The sequence below is a fragment of the Neopsephotus bourkii genome, unplaced genomic scaffold, assembly GCF_033783945.1.
Source record: "Neopsephotus bourkii isolate Nb327-2 ecotype Australia unplaced genomic scaffold, CSIRO-AGI_Nbou_v1 NB_1721, whole genome shotgun sequence".
Lineage (NCBI taxonomy): Eukaryota > Metazoa > Chordata > Aves > Psittaciformes > Psittacidae > Neopsephotus > Neopsephotus bourkii.
Window position 1 is genome coordinate 616,845 of NW_026902195.1, and position 19,134 is coordinate 635,978.

Sequence of the window (19,134 nt, forward strand, 5' to 3'; positions counted from 1 at the left end):
CCTGCCCCAGGGCCTCCATAACCCTGCGATGAAAGGCTTGAACAAAAAGCATTTGCAAGGCAAGGAATTGGCATGACTGCGCACGCCAGGCACACAGACAATGAAACAGACGGGGAACAGGGAGTGCTGGTCTGGTGTCAGCGTGACTCAGCTGCTGAGGGGGCACACTGTGAGACCTACAACCCTCCCAGCACAGAAAGGCTCCACAGAGTTCAGTGGGGGGAAAAAAGGCGCCCGCATGCTTCTGGACAGTCACAGATAGGCAGAGGGGTTGGAACTGGGTGATCTCAAGGTCCTTTCAACCCAAACCATTCCACGATGCTGTGCCTCCATCCCAGGAGAGGACAACACTTGTGACCAGCCCACGGGGGAAGGCCTGTCTGTGAGTCAGAGCCCACCCTAACACCTCCCCAGTGAGGGGATGATGACAGTGGTGACAGGAGCACCTTGTGATGATGACAAACATGGCTCCAACTGCTCACCAGCAGCTGCAGCACATACAGCACCTTTCCCTGCGACCGGTACAGGCCTGCAGGCAGGAGAGGGCCCATTGCTCTGCACCAACACAGTACCTCAATGGGGGGGAAGACACGGGCTTGTTCATGTGCTGCGTTTATAGCGCAAAATCCAGGATAGGGTCTCCACACACCCCCTCCAACACGATGCTTAACCAGGGCCAGGACACTGGGAAGACCAAGGGGGGGGGATATTCAGAGGGCGAGATCCAAACCACACGGCCCTGGGAAGGGCCCTTGTGCCGGGGCTCAATCGAGGGGCAGCGCCATCCCCACATCACCTCAGCCCCGCTCCGCCATGTTGGGTGCCTGGCCAGGCAGCGGCCTGAGGGGCAGGGGTCGCTCATCTCCCCCCTCCGCCACTGTGTCCTCCCCTTGGGACTCCCCCTGCCCGCCCCAGGCCGCTCCCTGCTCCCTTTCCGGGTCCCGTTCCCGGTGTCCCGATCCGATCCCGTCCCATTCCCTTCCCTTCCCTTGCCTCACCCGCGGGCGGGACCGGCCCGTGAGAATCCCCGCCCCGCTGACGTCACACCCTTCCAGAACATTCCCCCAGAGACCCCGCCGCTCCTAACCAGAGCGCCTGGCCAATGAGAGAGCGCCAAAGGGGAGGTGCCGGCTTGAATGGACCAATAGGAACCGGTATTAAGGAGGCGGGGTGAAAAGGGCGGGTAAAGGGTTAGGTCTGGCTTCCAACCCTCCCTCTTGGCCCCGCCCCCTGCCAGGGAATAGCCAATGAGAGGCGGCACTACACGGTGACGGACACACCGCCGGCCCAACGGGGCGTGGCGAGCGTGGGCGGGACTCCCCTGACGTAGAGGGCGGAGGCGGGAGAGCGGAGGGTGGGGATTGGCGGAGAGGGGGGGAGCTAGATAGCGAGGGTTGGGATGGGGCGGGGGGGGGCGGCTCAGCGAGCGCACGGCGCCCCGGGACAGCGCGAGCGGTGAGTGCCGGGGGCGGCCCTGCCCCACACCGCCCCACAGCGCTGCCCCCCCCTGCCCCACACCGCCCCACAGCCGCTCCATAGAGCCCCACACCGCCCCGCCCCACACCGTGGCGCGGGCCCTCAGCCCGCTGCGGGTCAGTGCCCCCGCCCCGGTGGGTGACAGGGAGTCGGTGTGGGGTTAAAGGGGGTCAGTGCTCCTACCCCCTAGGGTGACAGAATGTCGCTATGGGGCTGGGGGTCAGTGTCTCTGCGCCGAGGGGTGATAGGGTGTTGCTGTGGGGGTACAGGGGGTGAGCCCCCCTGCCCTGTGGGGCTCAGTCAGTCTGCCCCATAGAGTGACAGGGTGTCTCTATAGGGATGGGGGTCAGTCTTCCTGCGCCATGGGGTGACTGGTTGTCACTGTGGTGTCAGGACCCCTCCCCTGTGGGGTGAGCCAGGGTGCTGCTGTGGGGCTGGGGGTCAGCCTCGCTGTGCCATAGGGTGATAGGTTGTTGCTGTGGGGCTGTGGGTCGGTGGCTCTGCCCCATGCAGTGACAGGATGTCACTAAGGGGTCAGACCCCTTGCCCCGTGGGGTGACAGTGTTGCTGTGGGGCTCACTCCATCTCTGCCCCACGGGGTGTCAGGGTGTTGCTGTAGGGGCCGGGGGGCAGCCCCTCTGCACCATAAGGTGACACTCTGTCCCTTTGGGGTCGGGGGGACAGTCCCTTTGCCCCACGGAGTAACTGGTGAGGCTGGGGTCAATCCTCCTACCCCATGGGGGTAAATCATCCTACCCCATGGGGTGCCTGGGTTTTGCTGTGGGGCTCTGCAGGGAAGGTGAGCCCCTATATCCCTTCATGGGGGGAGGGGGGGAACAGGGGCTAGCCATTAGCCCTTTTGTCCCCATAAGGTAGCAGGGTGTCCTTGTGGGGTGAAGACAGGGTAAGAGGGGACTGGTGCCTTTGCCCCCATGGGGTGGCAGGGTTACCTGCTGGGGCTGTGGGTCGGGGTTAGCTGTGGAGCCCTACGTAATGACAGCATGTCTCCATGGGTCTGAAGGGGGTGAGAACAAGGGGTTCATCCCTTTGCCCCCTAACAGAGCATTCAAGTTAGGCAGAAAGGGGTTAATCCCTCCCCTCCATGGGGCTACAGAGCAGCCTTATGGGGCTGGAGAGGACCCTGAGGTGAGGGCTGACCCCTCTGTCCCGTCCCGCTTTGGAGGGGGTAATGTGTCCAGTTGGAGCCGTGTGGTGTGGGCAGGAAGGGGTTAACCCCACCGCCACCCCTTCCCTTCACATCGGGGGTACCAGTGTGTCCCAGTGGGGCTGAGCTGGCAGGTGAAGTGGATGAACACCCCCTGCAGCCCCCAAGTGACAATGACAGAGTCAGCAAGGAAGGGGTTAACCCCTGTCCCCAGTGGAGGTGACAGCATCCCCCAGGAGAGCGGCAGGAAAGGGTTAACCGGTGGGGCTGAGGCACAGCAGAGGGGTGAACCCCTTCCCATATAGGTAACAACCTCTCACCATGCTCCTATATGGGTCACCCCTAAATGGGGCACCGCCTGGGGGGCTGTAGTGGGGCTTATCCCCATCCACACACAAGTCTTAGCTCCCCCACTGGGGCTTCACAGGGGGCTCAGAGTAAGCAATGAGGGGGTTTAACCCCCTCCCCACATACTGTGGTGGGGCTAGAAAGGGGTACCCCATATTGGGAGGCAGCACGTGGGGCTTGACCTTGTCCCCACACCACTGTGGGGCTGGGATCCTGCACTGGGGGGTGGACACACACTGAGGGGGTGGAAATGTTGGACACTGATATGGAGAGACATTGAGGGGGGCTTAACCCCATCCCCACACTGGTGTGAGTACCCCAGTGGGGCTGGGATCCTACATGGGAGACACTGGGGAGGGGGCTTGACCCCATCCCAACCCAGGACCCAGCACCATAGGGCTGGAAAGGGGGAATCCTGTATGGAGAGGTGTTGAAGGGTGCTTGACCTCACTGGGGGCTGAAAAGGGGGAGACCCACATGGGGAAGCAGCAAAGTGGGGGGGGGGCTTGACCCCATCACCACCCAGCACCGTGTAGGGCTGGGAATGGGAGACCATGCCTGGAGTTGGGGGGATGACAGCACGCGTGTCTTGGAGTGGGCATGGGAATGTGGGACCCTCTATGGGGAGACATCAGGGGGGGTCTTGCCCCGTTCTCCCCACGCCGGGGGCTGCCGGTGGGGGCTGTGAGGCAGAGCAGAGGCAGCGAGGGGAGGGTTAACCCCATCCCCACGCAGGTGCCCGCACCCCAGTGGGGCTGTGGTGGGGCGGAGGGGGGGGGGGGGGCGGGCACTGTGTGTGGGGGCCCGGGGAGGGGATGATTCATTGCGGGTAGTCATGACATTGCTGCCTGCGGCTGCCAGCCAGCACGGGCACGGGTGGCTCTGCCTGCCCCGACACACTGCATCCCATCCCGCATCCCGTCCCGCATCCCCGCCGGCATCCCTGACTGAACCCGGGATACGCTGCCATGCCGGCCATCCTGCTCTTCTGGAGCCGCGCCGAGAGGTATGCACTCATCCATCCCGGCTCATCCATCCCGGCTCCCACCACCAGACACCCCTATTCCAATGGGATGCGGTGTTGTGCTTGATGAGGGTAGGGTGCAGGAGCTGCCCGGCACGGCTGCCTGATTCCATTGTGGGGCATCCGGAGGGGATGCTCTTAGTGGCTGGTGAGTGATGGGGGGATGCGGTGCCGTTGGATTTCCTTGGCGCGCCTGAAGGTGACTTCTCAGAAGTAGGTTTTGTGCCGCCGCTCGGCTCCGTGCTCGGACCCGGCTCCATCCCGGTGCCACGCTGCACCGGGAGCCCCATTCACCGGGTGCTGGGACCCCTTCTGTGGGGCACCGGTGTCGCGGGGATCCGCAGGGGGAAAGCTGGGGAGGTGCAACCCGGTCAATGTGACTTTCTAACACATTGCATCGCCTTGCCGCCGCTGCCGTCCTACTTTTGGGTGCAGAGCAGAGTCCTTTCTGGGGACACCGAGGAGGGGGGAGCTCCTGGGTGCGCTCCCTCCCTGCTCCTTGGTAACGGTAACGGGGACGTGACAGTACCGGGGGACGTGTGTGACAGGAGCGGGGCGGCCGGGAGGCAGTGGGGAGGGAGGATGCTGGAGCTGAGGAAGCGTCAAGAAGCCAATTAAAAGGAAGATTACGGCGAGCGACTCCATTGAAGGGTGTCCCCGTGCGTGTGTGACAAAGGACGGCAGCTCCCAGCAGCATCCACCCGGCACCCGCTCACCCATCACCACCTAAAGCCCTTTCGGAGCCATCCCGGGTGCTGACCGTTGCCTTTCTGCTGTGCCGGAGGGATCCGGCCACCGGAGCATCCTTCCGTGTGGCATTCCTGGCAACTCTCCACCGTCTCCCGGGGCACCTGTGGACAACGGGGATGTTTAAAATCAAACTAGAGCCTTTGAAAAGGTCGGCTTGGACTATGAACGTGTTCGTCAAGTTTCGGTAAGTGGGTTCCTGCCCCCGCACCGCGCGTCCTGCCGTGACCTTGCTCCCCGGGATGGACACACGGACACAAAGCACAGCTCCCCTTCCCGGTGCCGCTGCCCAGGGTGAGCCTCATCCCTCCAGCGGGGACTGCCGGGCACAGGGATTATGTCAAGGGATCGCTATTCAGCTGATGTCATGTGCAGGGATGGAACAAAGCCGCTGTTTCTGACTTAATTATTTCATTTCGGGTCCATGTGTGCGGTGACAGGAGGGGGATGAAGGCCAGGCTGGTTCCCCAGGGCGGGGCAGAGGATGCTTGTGTCCTCCTACCAGGTGTGGGTTTGTTGGGTGGGTGATGCGGGAATGGCTTTTTTACCTGCCTTCCTTCACCACCATCACCCCCCCCCATCTCTCCACCACCAACCCCGCTCCTGAGGGGGTTAAATGGGAAGGCAGATGACTGAGCAGAAGGGGGAGAGGAGCCGTGGCAAGGCGCAGCTGATCCCAGGGAGGTGGGAGGGAAGCTGTGCGGGGACAGAGTCGTGTTTTATCATCATCATCATCGCACATGTGAGCGTCGCCTCCGGAGCGTTGTCTTAACCCACCGGGTCACCTGCCGCCAGCTCCTCACGGTAAAGCATGCATGGGGGGATGTTTCGGGACAGCAAATCCCACCCTCCGTGAGCAGAGCCACACAAAGGGATCCCCGGCCAGGAAAGCATCCCTGGCTGCATCCCCACCCCAGCCAAAGACCCCTCGGTGGGCAGGACAGGGGATTCTGGAGGGGGCAACAGCGTTGTGCCGGGATAGGAGATGCTTTCTTGGGAAGCGCCGTGGGGTTGTGGCTGGGTGAGGGGGGTGCTGGTGGTGCTGTTGGATTGGGCTGTGTGGGGTTGGATCTGGAGCTGGGTGCTGTGGTGTGCGTCTCTCAAGCCAGTGTGCGATGGGGTTGTCCTCAGTGCATCATCCAGATGGGAGAATCCTCGTCCAGGTGCTGGTGCTGGTCATGGGGAGCCCCTGCCAACACCAAGGGCTGCATTGGAGTGACCTTTGGTGGGGACAATGGCAGGTTATCCTCAGTCCCCCTCCTGTTGCTCATCCCTGGGTATTGTGCAGCCTGTTCCCATGGGAAGGGCAGAAGAGAGCCGAGGTGGACCGAGGGCAGAGCATCCCCCAGCGCCTGCGTGGGATGGAGCCGCCGGCGGCTCTGCGCAGGAGCTGCAGTGGGAGACGCTGTCGGATGCTCTTTACACCCACGGGGACCTTCTCCCACCTCTTCTGTGCCACACAAATCCGTGGGTGCCCTTATCTCACCTCACTGTGTCCTCCAGAGATCTGTGCCTTGCCTGCCTTTGCTCCCTTCCCATCTACAGCAAAGCACCCGCTCCGTGCCGGGAGCAGTTACTTGCCCCAGAGGCTGGCAGTCTGGTTGTGGGGTCAATTTCCAACCCCTCTTCAGACACCCATCTGTAAAGGGGTGATTGCCCATGGCATGACCCAAGGCCACCCGTGGGTGAACGCTGGGGGCTCAATGCAGTGCTGTGGTGGCCCTGGCCACTCACATCTGAGCTTCTGTGATTGGAAGATCCCTCTGTGACCTCCATGGGTGCTTAAGGATGGGGGAGAACATCTGGCAGCTTGTATGGTGGTGAAGGACAGGATCAAGGCTCACACCCCATGCGGAGATCCGTCTGCAGGGGGGCGGTCGTGATGGGTTGAGGCTGCCCAGGGGTGTTTGGAGCAAGGATGGAGTGAAACCTGGGTGGTAGCAAGGAGCTAGATGTGAGCAGGAAGGCTTTAATGGGGGAGGAGGTCTGATGGGAGAGGAGGCGGGCACGCAGCAACCACTGAGTTGTGAGGGAGGATCAGGCCGTGCTCAGGGTGTCTGGAGTTCGGTCAGATAACCCAAGGTCGAGAAGCAGCAGGAATTGGCCTTGTAGGAGTGTGGGGTTCGCTCAGCCTCTGCCCTCCCCATTGCTCGCTGGGTCTCTGCTCACTCTGTCTCAGCAGCGTGGCTGGGGAATGAATTACGGCCACTGGATTTTCCATGCCTTAGTATAGGCATGGCCCCAGCCTCGGCCCCCGCGTGATGGAGCGAGTGAGCCCTGTGCTTCTGGCTCTCTGCGAGATGCAGTTGGAGGCTCTCGGGGAGTGCAAGTCAGGAGAGAAACTGGTGGGGAATTTTTTTTTTCCCTTTTTCTTTTTTTTTTCAAACAAAAAATAAAAAAATTAAAAAAAAAAGCCCTCCCACCACCACAAGATGTTTCTGTCTAACGGCTCCGTTCCCTCTTCACTAAATACAAATTATGGCTCTGACAGCCGGAGGCATTTATCTCTAGCTGAATGCCAATTGCTTTCAAGAACAAAATGTTTGAAGTTCCTTTAAGGTGAAGGCGGCAGCGTGGTCTCTGCCGCTGCTTTCAGCCTCCAAAGCCCTGCTGTTACCACCCCAGCTCCCATCCCAGCTCCCTGGCTGGGAGAGGAGGGGACACACACGGGCTGCTGGCTACATATAGGCATAGCTCAGCCCTCTGGGCCCACCCAGGGGCAGGGGGAGGACATGATCCCGGCCTGACGTGAGCAGTGGCGTGGCCTTTATAACGCCATGCCCTGTTTCAGGCTCTCCCTACTCCCTTCAGCCTCAGAGATGAGTGTCCCTGTCCCTGCCTTAGGGCTCAGAGGGTTACAGGTGGAGCCGGGACACATCTTGGCACCAGGGCTCTGACCTCCATTGGGAAGCGTGGACTTGTGGTGCTGCTGGCCGCTGGGACGCAGGGAGCACCAGCTCCGTGATAAGTGCGTGTGGGTCCCATCCCCATCCGAGCCCAGTGCGGTGCTCGCCTTACCCAGGGCTGTCTTTCTGCTTTCAGGAATAAGTACTCGGCTCCCGGCAGCGTCGCCGTCATGGGGAAGGACTATTACAAGATCCTGGGCATCCAGACCGGTGCCAACGAGGATGAAATCAAGAAAGCCTATCGGAAAATGGCCCTCAAGTATCACCCCGATAAGAATAAAGACCCCAACGCCGAGGAGAAGTTCAAGGAGATCGCAGAGGCTTACGATGTCCTGAGTGACCCCAAGAAGCGAGCTGTCTATGACCAGTATGGGGAGGAAGGTAAGTGGTCAAGCACTGCCTGCTTTGGAGGCAGGAGCGGTGGTCCAGATTGGGTTTTGTAGGCAAGGGAGGCTTTTCACACAGAGGGTTCGTGCCTGCACCCAAAATGGGGCTGGTAGCTTGGAACTGGGGACAGTGAAGGCTCTACAGGTGTCAGGAATCCTCTTTCATCCCGTTTCTCTCCGGGTCACCCTGGTTTTCCACCCTGCTTCCTGGGATGGCAGGGCTCTCCCTGCCTTCTGCCCAAAACCCAGCTGAGACAAGGGAGGTAGAAGGAGTTCACCTGACCTCCTGGATGGTACCTGGGGTAATTCGTTAGTGGCGCTTTAATTGACCTAAATATCCTAGCAGAGGAGCGTTGCTTTTGTCCACATTCTCCCCGCATTTGGGCACTGGTCCCGCTGTCCTCCCTGGTACAGGCTGACCTACAGTATTCAAAGCTTTTCCCAATTTAAGTAATAGGTCCTTGTTTTGAAACCAAGTGGCTGCTGTTGTCTGGTGGTTGGCACAGAGGAGGAGGAGGAGGAGAAGAGCCGCTCAACCACAGGCGGCCTTATTAGTCGAAGATGGAAGAGCGCAACCCCATTCGAGGAGAGCACCGAATAGCATCTGCATTAATCAGCCCAGGACTTGGGTGCTTAAAAGAGCAGGAGGTCTGGCAGCAACAGGCTGCTGGGTGGAAGAGGCAGCCCTGTCAAAGGGCAGGTGCATCCTCTTAATGAGCTACCAGCAGAATTAACCAGCAGTGGGTTAATTTTGACCCGTCAGTTATGTCAGGGCTGTGATGGATGCACCGGGCGCAGTGATCTGCCACCCTGTAAAGTGAGAAGAGGCTGCCTCAAGTGGGAAACCAGCCTTTCCCCAGAGGCAATGCCGAGGAAATCGGACCCAGCTCGGGCTGGCGTCATGGGATTAAAGGTGAAACCTCCTGGCTGTACAGTCTGTTAGGGGACAGGGGCTCCCTGGGGATTCGGCGAAATCCCCATCACCTGAAGACACCTAAAATAAAGAATGAGTTAAGGAGGGAGGGAAGAGCAGCCCCCTTCTTGCTCCATCAGTGTCGTGGCCCATGGAAACCTTTTCATTCCCCATCAGGTGACATTTTTTGGAGCAACATGTCTTGGGGATCAGCATTTTGAAGGGCTTCTGCGTCCATGTGGTGGGCAAGGTGAAGCGAAAGCCCCCCTAACGCACCCACAATATTAATTTCATCGATCAGACCCCCAAAGTTGCCCCATTGCAGGGATGGGGGGGATCTGGCACAAGGAACAGCCTGTCAGAAATAGTCCCATCACTGTCACTGTTGTGCCCTGAAAATAGTCCTAGAGCTAGGCTTGGCTTAACCCTTCCCAACCCTCCTGGTCAAAAATAGCCTCACAGAGCGTGTGTGACCTCTTTGGAGGGGCACTTACCATGTGCCTTGGCTGCTTGGGACCTTGGGGGAGTTGCAGTGGCGTAAGGCTTAGCCTGGGACCTGACAGGGGAATTTCCCATGGGAATGGTTGCAAAAGGATCCTAACCTTGAGCTTACCTGGTGTTTTGTACAGTCTGTACGCAGGCAGCTGTGTGCTGACCTCGAGGTCACTCTGCATGGTCACTCGTGAGCTCAAAGGCTGTTCTCAGCTACAGGATGTGATGCTCCTGGACTGTGGCCGTCAGTGCAGCCCAAAAGACAGGACAATTCGGACAGAAGGGAGCCTGCCCATGGGGAAGAATGGAGATGGGATGGTCAGGAAATGCGTAAAGGGCATGAATTGGGTGGAGATGACCAAATAAGAACTTCAGTAGGGATAGCAGGGACAAAACCTGATCAGATTTTGAGCTTGGTGAGTTTGTTTTGAGCTTGTTTGTCATGGGTTAAGCGAGTACCTTCCTGCCCCATGTTCTTTGCAGCTGGCTGGAGTGGGTGACCTGCAGCCTTAGGAGACACTAGAAGGTCTGCCCGGAGCCAGCAGAGACCATGATCCTGCCTGGAAAGTGCGGTCCCAGCATGGCATCAGCTTGCAGAGAGCGTTCATGTGTTGTCTTCCCCTTTCTCTTCCAGGTCTCAAAACTGGAGGTGGCTCTTCAGGTGGCTCAGGGAACACTTTCCACTACACCTTCCATGGAGACCCCCATGCCACCTTTGCCTCTTTCTTCGGAGGCTCCAACCCTTTTGACATCTTCTTCGCCAGCAGCCGCTCCCGAATATTCAACGGCTTCGACCAGGAAGACATGGACATCGATGAAGACGACGACCCTTTCAGTGCCTTCGGCCGGTTTGGCTTCAACGGCATCAACGGGGTTCACCGGCGGCACCAAGAGTCCCTGCACACACGCAGGAAGGTCCAAGACCCACCGGTCATCCACGAGCTCAAGGTGTCCCTGGAAGAGATCTACCACGGCTCCACCAAGAGGATGAAGATCACGCGCAGAAGGCTCAATGCTGATGGCCGGACCATGCGGACTGAGGACAAGATCCTAAACATTGTCATCAAACGGGGTTGGAAGGAGGGAACCAAAATCACATTCCCCAAAGAAGGGGATGCCACCCCAGACAACATCCCTGCTGACATCGTCTTCATCCTCAAGGACAAGCCTCACTCGCACTTCAAGAGGGATGGAACGAACGTGGTCTACACGGCAAACATCAGTCTTAAAGAGGTGGGTATGAGTGGGAAATTCCGAGGGGTGGGAGGTGGTTCTGGGTCGTGGCACTTGGCACCGAGACAGGAGCTGTTTCTTCTCCTGCAACGATGAGGAAGGGCCAGGTAGGTTGGGAAACACAAGCAAAGACACCTGGAGAGAGCAGCTGGGTGTAGGACACAGGTGCTGTGGCCCCTGCTGAGCACACCTTGGGCCTGTACAAGGTGGCATTTGTTTGTTGTTACCCTTCCCCATATGCCTCATCTTCCTATTTTAGCAGAGGGTGTTCACATGTGGAAGAGAGCCCAGATCCTCTGTAGGAACAAGGGAAAACCTGGGTTGGCATGAGTCTGGTCCCTGCTTGTTCTCGCAGCTGAGCCTGCTTGTGGCTTAGCTACTGTCCAGGATAGCACAGAGAGCTATGTTCTTCATGTGAAGAACAGCTACCTTGCCCTCCCTGAGCAATTCTTTACCTGTTTTTCTTGGTTCTGCCTCCCCTACATAAAGAACCAAATGAACAAAGCCTTAGGCAGTTAGCAAAACTCAGCATATATCAGGTCCTGCAGGTCATGGTGGGACTGGATCCATCAGCGCCAGCAAACTGCTGTGAGGTGGGAGAGGAAGGGCAGGTTAACCCGGCACAAGACGTGCCATTCACCACTGCTGCTTTATAAGTACCTTTCAATAAATCCCAGCTGGCAGCTGCACTTAACACTGACGTTTTGTGCAGCTGCCATTTGCTGTTCCTTTCAGACTGTAGACGCTGTCTGTCTTCTTAATGAGCTGATTTCTTTTCTTCCAGGAGACAGATTTATGTTCTCAAATGCATTTCATAGAAATAAGCTCAATGGGCCAGACCTGAGGTAGGGAAACATGAGCTTGTGAAACATCGCCAGTGAGTCAGAGGAGCTTTGTCGTGGCTCTGCGTCCCTGCTGGGGCTGTGACCTGGTGCTCTGGGGGAAAGGAGCAGCCACGCAGGTCAAGCAGAGCTTGGTGCTCCTGGGAAGAACTCAAGCTGAAGTTTAATCTTGACTCAGGAGCTAACTGTCCTTCGCAGTGCAGAGGTTTGTTCCTGTGGTGGCTGGCTTCCCTGGTGCTCCAGACATACTCAGGAGAGATTGCCTTATTTATGGAGCCAGCATGCCATATCTCAGACATTTCCTTCTGTGCATTCCCCTATCTATCTATCTGTAGAACTAACCCCAAGCTGGCTGTGCTGATGTTAGCCCAGGTTCATGCACTGCTGAGGCTGGAGGGACTCTTGCCTGGAGTTGTCCCTTGAGCAGCAAGTGGAGGAACCTGCTCTGGCTCCACGTGCTGCTGCACCAGGAGCCACGGTGCTCATCCCTGTGATGAGCAGGGCGTGTTGTGATGGCCTTTGGTTTGCACAATGCAGTTACAACGTGGAAAATTGCTGGTCTGGGCAAATTCCTCCCCTCTTTGAGCTAGAATTTGTGGTCTCTGTCCTCCGCCACCGCAAACCCAGCATCCTCAGGGAGCTGCCAGCCTGGCTGCTATCCCCATCCTGTGCTTGCCAGGGTAGGGTGATAACTCTGCTGCTTTTATCTTCCATAAGGAGAAGAACCTTAAGTACTCGGGAGCACAAGCAGGTGCCAGGAGCTTCCCAGCTCCGTATGCCACCAACCTCAGAATGTGATGGAATGCAGCCTCTTCATCACCAAGCCATAGCCTTGGCTACTCTCCTTGCATCCTTCGTTCTTGTAAGCCTCTTCCACTGCCACAAGAGGAGCACAGCACAGTGCCAGCCTGCACTCATGGCCGTGCTGGAGACCCTTCACCAGCACCCTGCTGCCACAGGGAGCAAACTCCGTGGTGCTTAGGCACTCAGGAGAGCATCTTCCTCATCCTCCTCCATCTTCAGAACCCTCTGGAGAGTGACTGAGGGGTGCAGCGCTCTCCCAGCCCCCAAGTCTGGCCCCATTGGACTGCAGTGGTGCAGGCTGGTTACCAGAGGTATATGAGGGACTGCAAGGAAGCGTCTCTTCCTAAAACTCCAGGCTTGTGTCGCAGTGGGAAGCCGGGGGAGGGAGAAATCACACTGCTCCTGGCAGGCAGACCTCAGGGGCTTTGCTGCCTAACGCCTGCATCCTTTACCTGGCGTCACCTTCCTCAGAGCATCCGGATGGCTGGGGCACAACCGGTGCTGACGTTCCCCCCCCAGTAGCTCCGCTGGGAGCGGAGGAGGACCCAGCGCTGACCTAGATAAAGCTCTGCTCTCACAGCTACCAAACCCAGGGTGATTTCATCCCCAGGGATAAACCCAGCCTCTTTCTAGGATGCGGGGCAGCTCCCGCGGTTACTTCAGCAACCGGTTTCCCAAATGCCAGAGGAGTTGAGCAAGAAGGAACTAAAAACAGGGACATACGGTGGAGGAGTGATTGCCTGGGATTCTTGCATCTTGGCTCTAGGAAGGAAACATTAAGATCCTGTCTGCCTTCGCTGTTACCGCCCGCTCCTGCTCACATCCCTCTCTTTGCCCCATCCACGTGCTCCACAGGGAGCGAGTTCCTGTTCTCCTTCCCACTTTGTGGCTGGAGATGTCCTTTCCCTGGCACACACAGACACATGCATCCCTCTGCGGTGGGTGGCGGTGTGCACCAGGGAGCAGGAGGGCTCCAGCATCCCTGTGTGGTGCATTGATGGAGCAGAGCATCCTTTCTTCCCCTTCTTCTACTTGCTGGAGATCAGCCAAGCCGCCACTGCTTGCATGGAGCTGGAAACAGCCATCCTCCCACAGCCAGAAAAGCTCATTCCTGCAGGACACCCTTCCCAGGAGGAGACCAAATGCAGATGAGCTGTGCAAGGAGACAGCCCCATCTCCTGCTCTCTGCTTGCCATGCAGGCTCTGGCATGGGTCCCTCTGCGATAGCTGCTACAGATCCCTGGCTCAGCTGCAGAGCCCGCATCCGTCATCCCCCCGAGCCCATGGCCAGCATGGGAAGAAATGTTTGTCCTGGTGCCTGTTGCTTTGCCACTGGAGGCTTTTCCTGTCGATGGGAATGCAGAGCATTCCCCAATCTACCCCAGAAATAGCCACTGCATCCTCCTCCCCTCCCTTTGCAGGGTGTTCTGGGATGGCTGGGACCCCAGGGCCAGTCCCCCACCTGGAATCTCAAGGATGTGCTCCTGGTACCCCCCCTCCTTTCCTCTTCCAGAAGCATCTCTCCCTCAGCCCTTGCTGAGAGCCTGGAGACGATCCTGCCTACGTGTATGCCAGAGCTGTCTGAGTTATTTAAGGACATGAGGGTTTTCTTGCTGCATTCCTGCATCACGTGTGTCGCCGATGCAGGGTGGCTGCTGCCGGGGTACAACAGGCTGGTGCCCCCCAAACAACCTGCTCTAGTGGAAGGTGACCCTGCCCGTGGCTGGGTGAGCTTTAAGGCCCCTTCAGACCAAACCATCCCCTGATCCTATGAAACCACCAGGGACTGGTGACAGGGACCGTTCCCTCTGGCTTCTAGGAGCGCTGCAGCGCTGCCTCACACCGGTGTAACCTTTTGTGGCTGTTGTTGCGGGGAGAAAAGGCCGCAGAGGCTGTGCTATAGATAACCCAGCACGGGGCAGAGCTGCCGGGCTGCTCTGCGGGGTGACAGCTGACGGACCACGGCGGCATCTGATGATCTCAGCTGGATTTTCGGCTGCCGGAGGCTGGGAAAGGGGCTAAATTTAGCCTGTCCTGTTGCTGCGAGTGGTGGGGCGCTCGCTGGTTGTTCCTCCTGGGAGCACAGGAGGTGGGGATGGAGCGTGCTTCATTTCCATCCCCGTCATGTTGGGGGGCACCAGGAGAGACCCAAAGGGATGGGATCACCCAGTGCGGGGATGCTTTGGGGTGTCAGCCCCACCTGACGGCGTTGTCTGCTCTTCTCCCCACAGGCCTTGTGCGGCTGCACCGTGAACATTCCCACCATCGACGGGCGGGTGATCCCGCTGCCCTGCAACGACATCATCAAGCCGGGGACAGTGAAGAGACTGCGCGGGGAAGGGCTGCCCTTCCCCAAGGCCCCCAGCCAGCGAGGAGACTTGATCGTGGAGTTCAAAATCCGCTTCCCGGACAGAATAGCTCCTCAGACGAGACAGATCCTCAAGCAGCACCTCCCGTGCTCCTAAAGCCCGGGGACTCCTCTCCAAGCAGCAATACTCCCATCGCTCGTGCCGCAGCACCGCGGAGCAGAGGTGCCACAGCACTGTCGAATGCAAAAAGAAAACAACAAAACAAACAACCCTAAACAACACTTTTCCCCCCAAAACCCGCCCCGTCCATCCATCCATCCATCCATCCATCCATCCGCTCACCCACCCCTCCTGGCCTGTTTTCTACTCCAGCAGCAGGGAAGCTCCTGCCCATCCCAGCTGCCGAAGCTTTTCTATTCCCACCCCGAGCTCCAGCTTTCCCACCTCGCACAAGCCAGCAGCACTGGGGGTGCGTCACATGTTGGGTTTTTTAATGTCACCTGCTTTTTGAGGCCACCAGAGGCTGGACTGGACTGGACTGGCCGGGGCCCGGTGCACTGTAAATAGGACTGCAGGATCGGCCGTGCCCGCTGTTGGTTTTTCTCCTCCCCTCTTTGATACTTGCTGCTGTTGGGGGTCCCGCTGTGCCCATCATGGGTGGCCTCCCGCCCCGTAGCCGGACTGTTTCTCACTTGGGACCACGGTGCCGAGTCCGACCGTGGCCCGCTCTCCTGTGCTAAGCCTACAACCGAGCCTCGGCTGTGCCAAGTGACGTGGGGACGGTCCCATCCATCCTCCTGCCCGGCTCTGTCCCCGGTGCCCGATGGGCAGCAGCAGCAGGAGGAGGAGGAGGAGGAGGGGGGCAATCCCAGCGTGGAGCTTTCTTGTTCAGATGTGTTGAGTTTGCATTGCTGCTTTTCCTCCTCTTCTTAAGTACCTATATATAGAGCTTGCTCGATAGACGCCGCAGCGGTTCTCTGCCCGCGCCGCGGTTCCCGACGTGGTGCACCCTGACTTCCTTTCTCTTTCCTTTCCTATTCTTTCCAAAGGGGGGGGGGGCGATGGTTCAGCCAAACAACACGTCGACCCCCCCCCCCCCCAAAAAGGGGATGTGTGTGTGTGTAGCACAAGTCTGGGTGCAAAACCGGAGCCACGCGCGAGCAGAGCCGCAGGGTGCGCTAGCATTTTAAGGTCAAACATGGGGATTTTAGTCATAGAGAGGTGCGTGTGTATATATCCTTTTTCTACAGGGACGGATCATCCAGGAGGCCGGGATGGGAGGCGCGTGAGGCAGAGCCCGTTTGGTGGCTTCACCTTCAAATACTGTATTTTTTTAAAACAAACGCAAAAAAAAAAAAAAAACACCAAACAAAAAAACCCCAAAACTTTGGATTTTCACCGGGAGAATTTTTGTATTTCCCACCCTCTCTCGGCACGCTCTGCCTCGCGCCCGTCCTTTTTCCACCCCGTTTTTCCCTCCTCCCAGGATGCAAACCAGGCTCCCAGGGAGCGGGAGGCGCGTTCAGCGTGGGGTGTTTTGTACAGCTCCTCATCCACCACCACGAGAAACCCCCCCATCAAAGCATCCCCCCCACCCCAGGGAACACGGGTTTTGTATTCACAGGGTTGAACCCAATGACTTCAAGCAGGGTCCCGTGGGGCAGGAGGGTGAGCGTGGGGCTGGGCACAGCCCCACAAGTGCATATGGGGCCGGGTTGAGGACACCCCTTCCTTCACTGCCACCGGTCCCCACCGCTGGTCCCCTATGGAGTTTGAGGTAGAGAAGCCTGGTGGACACCGTGAGCGAGAAGACGGGACAGCGCCTGCGCTGCTTTGGTTTTCTCGGTTTCAATGAGACCTGAATGTTTTATAGTGCTTCTTTCTTTTTGTAATTTTATTTTTTCTTTTTTTTTTTCCTCCTTTTTTTTTTTTTTTGTAATGTCAGTATTGAGAGAAGAAGAGAAATAAAGTATTTTAAAAAATACACTTCCTTTGAGAGTGTGTGTGTGTGATGGGGGTGGATCATGGAATGGTTTGGGTTGGAAGGGACCTTAAAGCTCACCCAGTTCCAATGCCTGCCATGGGGCAGGGACACCTCCCACTAGAGCAGGGTGCTCCAAGCCCCTGTGTCCAACCTGGCCTTGAGCACTGCCAGGGATGGGGCAGCCACAGCTTCTCCGGGCACCCTGTGCTGGTGCCATCGCAAACACCAGTGCCAGGGACCACGCACAGCTGAGGTTGGGAGCAGGGGCTCGGTGGCCTCCCTGTGCTGATGTGGGCAGGGAGTGCTGCGGCTGGGGCTGGTGAATGGAGCTCTTCCCGCGTGGGAGAGGCAGCAGCACAAGCTGTGGGTGGGGAACATCCTGCTCATCCCGGGATGTGCTTGTCCCTGGGCTCCAGTTAGGAGCAGCACAAGGGCAGGGGACTGGAGCGATACCCACGGGCGCTGTGCCCCAGGAGGCTGCCAAACCCCAGGTGTGGGCCCTGCATCATTGCCCCCCCCCCGGCTGAGAGCTCAGGGCTGTGAAACCACGGCAGCAAAACCTGACCCTGCAGCGCACGCAGCAGAGAGCAGCGGGAACGGCCCCTCCTCTGATCAGCGACGGGGGCTGGCAGGGATGCTCATGGAGGAGAACCCCTTGGAGCAGGAACACACGTGGGGATGGGATGCCCGTGGGGCAGGGGATGTCGATAGGGAGCGCACATCCGTGCAGCTGGATCCATGGAGAAGGGATGCCGCTGTGACAGGGATAGCCGAGGGGGTGTCCATAGAGCAGCCTGGACGCTGCCCACCCCCTGCTAGCAGGAGCCAGGAGGGTTCGGAGTGCGGCAGGACCCTCTGAGCCCCATCCGGCCAAGAGCCCCTTCCTCTCTCCCCAGTGCCTCTGGGGGCTCCCCAGTCCCCTCAGCACTGCACTGGGCAGGAGAGGAGGGCGCATGGAAGGCTCCTGCCCCTGCAGCTACCAGGGGCTGTGCTGGGGGTGGCCCCTGGTGACAGTTGCTCTCCTGGGGCTCATGGCCGAGCTCCAGGCACTGTGGACACCCTCACCCCACTGCTCCCCACCGCGCCCCACGGGTGTCAGGGAAGACAGAGCAGAGTTTGCAGCCCTTCTGCTGGATGTAACCAGCACCTGCCATCAGGGGAGGCAGCAGGGCTGGGGGAGCTGGGACACGCACCCCGAATGGAATCACAGAGCATCCCGTGCCCTGCTTGTCCCGACCTCCACAGCAGACAGGTGATGGGATGGATCTTACTGCCTGGGTGATGACGGTCCCAACCGCAGGGACAAGAGGCCACTCGCTGCAATGGGGAGTCCTGAGGAGCTCTTGCAGGGCGCAGAGCAGCAGCTTCCCCTTCCCGGGTGGCTGGGAAGCGCCTGGTTCCCAGCTCATCCAACTGGAGCTGCATCTTCTGGGGTTGCACTGGTGGAGCAGCGGCAGCATCTGGTGGGAACAGGAAGCAGCCCTTGAGGTGCAAGTTTCCAATCAGTCCCGCACGGGCTGGTGCAGGGAAGGGTGGCACCAGACCCCCATCCCCATCCCCATCCCCATCCCTGCTGCCCCATAGCCGATGGCTGGAGTCAGTCCCCCGCAGCGAGCAGCAGTGTCTTCTCAGGCAGAGGTGGTGTGAGGACAGCAGAGCTCTGAAGTAGGTCAGAGCACCCTCCCCGGGGGCTGCCCAGCCTCCGCCCCAGCACAGAGGCGCTATTTAAACACGGTGCTCCCAATTCCACTCTTTTCTCCCCACTGCCACACGCAAGCCCCCTCTCGTGGGTAGCCCCATCCAGACACTGCTCTGCCCTCTGGTTGGATGGAGCAGGCTCTGGGCCAGGAGCTTCTGCCACCTGGGCGCTCTCCTTCCCGGCTCAGCCCCAAGGCTTGGGGTCACCTTCTGCCACCCCACCTGTGTTTATCCCTTCGCAGACACCCTCAGGTCCTCCCACCCCTGAAAGCCAAGAGCGCTGTGGATGCACTGCTCTGTGCATCCCATAGACGCTGCCCCAAAGAGGCTCAGGGCTGGCTGGATGCAGCCTCCCCACCCTGCTCCTGTGCACAGAGCCAATTGTCTCCCATGAAACACAAACAAGGACGGCAGTGGCACATCCTTCAGAGAAGGGAAACGAGCCATGGAGCAATGCACTGAGGTGGAAGTGGAATGGAAGAGCCATAAGCAGAGCCCAGCTCCCGAGTCTGGGGCACAACACGGGGCTGGCTGGCCCCAGAAACGCAAGGGGATGCAGGGGATGTGCTGAAGCTCCCCTCTACCCTAACCACAGCGGTGCCACATAAGCCAGCTTGTGCCCAGGCAGCCAACAGCATCCTGGCCTGTACCAGCAATAGTGTGGCAGCAGGGCCAGGATCATCCCCGTGCACTGGGCACTGCTGAGGCTGCACCTCGAATCCTGTGTTCAGCTCTGAGCCCCTCACTACAGGAGGGACATTGAGGTGCTGGAGTGGGACCAGAGAAGGGCCTGGAGCACAGGTGTGA

The 19,134-nt window shown here is 58.9% G+C and overlaps 1 protein-coding gene across 4 annotated transcripts; it reads left to right on the forward strand.

Moving 5' to 3' along the window:
• The first annotated feature begins 1,407 nt into the window (after positions 1 to 1,407).
• Positions 1,408 to 14,908, forward strand: DNAJB5 (DnaJ heat shock protein family (Hsp40) member B5). Of its 4 annotated transcripts, none has more exons than XM_061376561.1 (4): positions 1,408 to 1,455; positions 7,803 to 8,047; positions 10,092 to 10,690; positions 14,568 to 14,908. In XM_061376561.1, exons 2-4 carry the CDS (start codon positions 7,837 to 7,839, stop codon positions 14,799 to 14,801), a joined length of 1,044 nt encoding a protein of 347 aa, XP_061232545.1. In that variant the 5' UTR covers positions 1,408 to 1,455; positions 7,803 to 7,836; the 3' UTR covers positions 14,802 to 14,908. The 4 variants fall into 4 exon arrangements, with proteins under 4 accessions (XP_061232545.1, XP_061232544.1, XP_061232543.1 ...); XM_061376560.1 differs by lacking the exon at positions 1,408 to 1,455 and adding an exon at positions 3,788 to 3,995; XM_061376559.1 differs by lacking the exon at positions 1,408 to 1,455 and adding an exon at positions 4,049 to 4,947.
• Positions 14,909 to 19,134: the final 4,226 nt, after the last annotated feature.